This window comes from Fulmarus glacialis, unplaced genomic scaffold (assembly GCF_000690835.1).
Source record: "Fulmarus glacialis isolate BGI_N327 unplaced genomic scaffold, ASM69083v1 scaffold19939, whole genome shotgun sequence".
Classification (NCBI taxonomy): domain Eukaryota; kingdom Metazoa; phylum Chordata; class Aves; order Procellariiformes; family Procellariidae; genus Fulmarus; species Fulmarus glacialis.
This window is the reverse complement of record NW_009232840.1, coordinates 15,760-19,252: the sequence shown is the minus strand read 5'-3', so window position 1 is coordinate 19,252 and position 3,493 is coordinate 15,760. Positions and strand designations below refer to the sequence as shown.

General features: G+C 47.9%; 1 protein-coding gene across 1 annotated transcript in view; it reads right to left on the bottom strand.

The window, feature by feature from the left end:
* Positions 1-1,461: 1,461 nt before the first annotated feature.
* The window catches only part of LOC104082111 (junctophilin-3-like), a gene marked incomplete at its 5' end in the record, with an annotated part of 12,541 nt that continues 10,509 nt past the window's right edge, over positions 1,462-3,493 (bottom strand). The window contains one exon of the mRNA XM_009585110.1: positions 1,462-1,618. Within this exon, the coding sequence (XP_009583405.1) occupies positions 1,538-1,618 (81 nt within the window). The remainder of the gene's footprint in view (positions 1,619-3,493) is intronic.

Below are 3,493 nucleotides of genomic sequence, written 5' to 3'. Positions count from 1 at the left end.
CATTTCCAAGCAATTGAGCTAAAACCACACTCTTGTGATTGGGACCATAACAGCTCAGAACAGGGATACGGCATCTTTAATGAGTATGCATATTATCAGTGGGGACAGGGGAGGGGAGAAAATCAAGGCAGGCATATTACAAAGATGGTATAAACAAACAAATTAAGTGACATAGAAAAAAAAAAAAGAAAAGAATACATCCTTAGAGGCTGCCATTGCCAATGATGTTTGTTTGTTTTTCTTTTTTTTTCTTTTTTTTTTTTTTTTTTACAGGGACATGTTGGAAGCTGGAATATACATCCTGCATTACAAAGTGCAAAATACTACATGCTCAGAGCCCAAGCATGATGTCTGAAACAGTCCACAGCAAGATGTAAGAGACAAACCCACCACCCTCTCCCTCCTCTCTGGGACATGCTCCAGTGCTCCTCCCCAGATGCCTTTGAAAAACAGTTTTCTCTTGTTGCTTTATTTTTGTTTTATCGTTATCCTAAGTAGATCAGGATTGAGCCCTCTCTCCCCAGTCCCTCCCCACCAGTCTGCTCCCTGGCATCTCTGTGTGCGCATATGTTTGGGATGGGATGCTCAAGTAACGCTGCTCCTCGCGGGTTGGCGAGCACAGCACGATGACCAGCAGCTATTCAATTCGTGTTGCTGAAGGTGCCTGCAAGTTTTTTGGGGGAATCCGGGTACACATTTTTACCCAGGAGAAATTGGCTGTGAATTAAAAGTAGCACTGAGTGGTTTTCCAGCCTTGCCATGGGGGGAGCAGCCTGGGGAGGAGGAGTGAAGGCAGGAGGGTGGTGGGGCTGCTGCTCACACCTTGTGTTCCCTATTCCCCCCCTGCCCCGAGAAATTTAGCGAAACACCAATTGCTGCTTTGTTTTAAAAACAAATAACAAAATGGGGCCCGTTGCCCTTCTCCCATCTTTCACATCTAGACGGGGTTCATGCCTTCCCTGTGCTCCTTCTCTCCTCCTCCTTACAGCAACAAATTCCATTTGTGAAGGGAGAAGGAAGAAAAGCCTGATTTTGCTTTTCTCTCCCATTTACTTTATCATTAAAGCTGTTGTGGAATTTACCTGGGAAACTCAGCCTGGAGCATCCCAGGACCCGTACATACTTCAGACAAATTCTCCCCATGGTCCCCTCATCTAGTCTTCGTTTTGGGGTTCATCACTGTTGTTATGAATGTATTTTTTTGGGGTGAGGGGAAGGGAAATGAGGTTTTATTTTGTTGGGATTCCTTCTCATCCTTTCCAGTGTTGGGGGGGCAGAGTGTTGATAGCATTTTGCCATGCCACACAGCATAGTGTTATACAAGCAAAGAATTTTGGCTAAAATCCAAAAAACATTACCCAGGAAAAAAGGCAAACTGTGAGTGAGACTCGATCGTTTGTTGTTCTTCTGTGAAAAGACTTGGAAATTGTCGTAGGACAGTTCGAGTTATGATTTTTCCCTTTTTGTTGTTGTTTGGTTTTTTTTTTCCCCCATTCATACATGTAACTGTTATTTTTGCAAACAAGACAGTCTTGAATTAGATGAAAAAGTTAATAAACAAAATGGCGACTCCAATATTTAGTAAGATCACCATGACTACCAGGATGGGAGCCGAGCCCTGGAAGAGAAGGAGAAGAAGAGGAGTTAGAAGGTGCGTTGAAAGTCTGTCTAAGGTTGCCTTGTAGCAGGGGTCGGGCGCCGTGCTGGGTCCGGGATACCGCAGGGCAGGTGGCAGACGAGCAGACCCCAAATGGCCGATTGACACCCTCCAGCAAAGGATCCCAAAGCACCTGGTAACCCTCGCTGAATTTTTGCAGGCTGCTGCCTTAGTGAGGAAAGTGTGAATAAAGATCTCCCCCTTCTGCAAACAGCAGAAGCAGGGACTAAACCCAGATGTATTGCTTCCGTCCCTGTGACAATAAAGAGGTCACCCCTAGCTCTTTCATCTAAGCACAATGTCCTCCTAAGGCAGCCCTCCGATTCTGCAAGGGCAGACAAAATCCCTCTCCTGTTTCACCAACAGAAATGAACTGGACTCTGCCAGGAGCCCCTTTGCTCCCTCCCCATGCTGACCCGAAGCCCCAGGCATTCTTGGGGCCCGCAGCATCCCTGGTAGCACTGTCCCTCTTATGCCTGCATGAGAGCAAAGCTGCTGGACTCCTGCTTTTCTGAGCTACTTTGACACTTGCTTTCCATCCATTTGCCTCAATAGACACGTATACCTGCAAGTCTTGGGGCAGACTCTGTTTACTGTCATGCATTAGCACAAACGGCATGTAAGTCCCGAGGTGAGCCCTGGACCCAGCGCCTGCCAAGCAGACACCTGGATGCACACCCACCGGACCCATCGATTAAGACAGCAGTTGCTCATGGACTCCCCCATGTCGTGCATATAGGAAATCTGGCCTTAAAAGAAAAACTAAAATTGGTTGCTTACCCAGGGTGGTCAATGAAAAGGGGGAAAAAAAAAAAAGATTGTATTGGATCATATAGTTGTTTGGGGATGGTTTGGAGGAGTCGTCAAAGGACATTTCCCAATAAACGTGATTGCTTGTACAGGTATCCTGGTAATGGCAAAAGTCAGGCCAGCATACGGTGGTCTATGTTAAGGCAACATTTGGGGAAAACGCTAATAACCTTTCCTGAGGTTCATATGGACCAGATTAAGCTCTCAGGGTCTATGTGGAAACCATTGCAGCAACTCGCATCACGCTGGCCCCTGCAGACACCCACCGTCAGCTGGGTTGAAGCACACACCAGAAGCATCCATCACCTTCCACTGAGCATAAAGGCAGCCCAGACAGGTTGTGTTGGACCTGATGAGGATGTGGCTGCTGGACCCTATTAACATCCCAGGAATGATGGGAAGAGACCACTCAGCGTCAGGACTGCAGACAAACCCTCCAACGCATCTTTCTGCAGAACACCGGTCAGAAAAACATCCACCCTACCACCTCGTCCCTGCCATAAAACATTTGCTGTCCTGAAGTGTTAACGTGGCTGGCGTCAGGGTGAGCAAGCGTGTGTGCAGGTAGGTGGTAGCTATTTCTCGGAGTAGCTGGTATCCTCGTCTATTCTTGCTGCAACGGAGCTGTGCCAGCTTTAATCGGAATGGTATAAATGCTTTTCTCTATGCTCCTGTCCTCGTAACAAAGCTCCTGTGGCTGTTGGGCATGGGGCAGGGGGGGGCACCCTTTCGTAGCAAGTCCTTGTACCCCTCTGCAGAGCTGCTGGAAAAAAAAAAAAAAGCTCCTTGCTGGCCAGAGATCGTTTCTCTTCTGAGCAGGCTGATTCAGTTCGCATTTGGGAGTGGGTGGGAGCGAGGATGCTGGAGCTTGCTGGAAAGGCATATTTGTAGCTTAGCAACAGGGTCAAAGGAAGCCAACCAAATGGAGGGATTGCAGAGAGCCTCTCCTGGCAGCCAGGTATCCATGCCTGACTGCTTCCAGCAAATCTCTCCGCCTGCACCACGCAAAGCCTTTCAAAGGCAGAA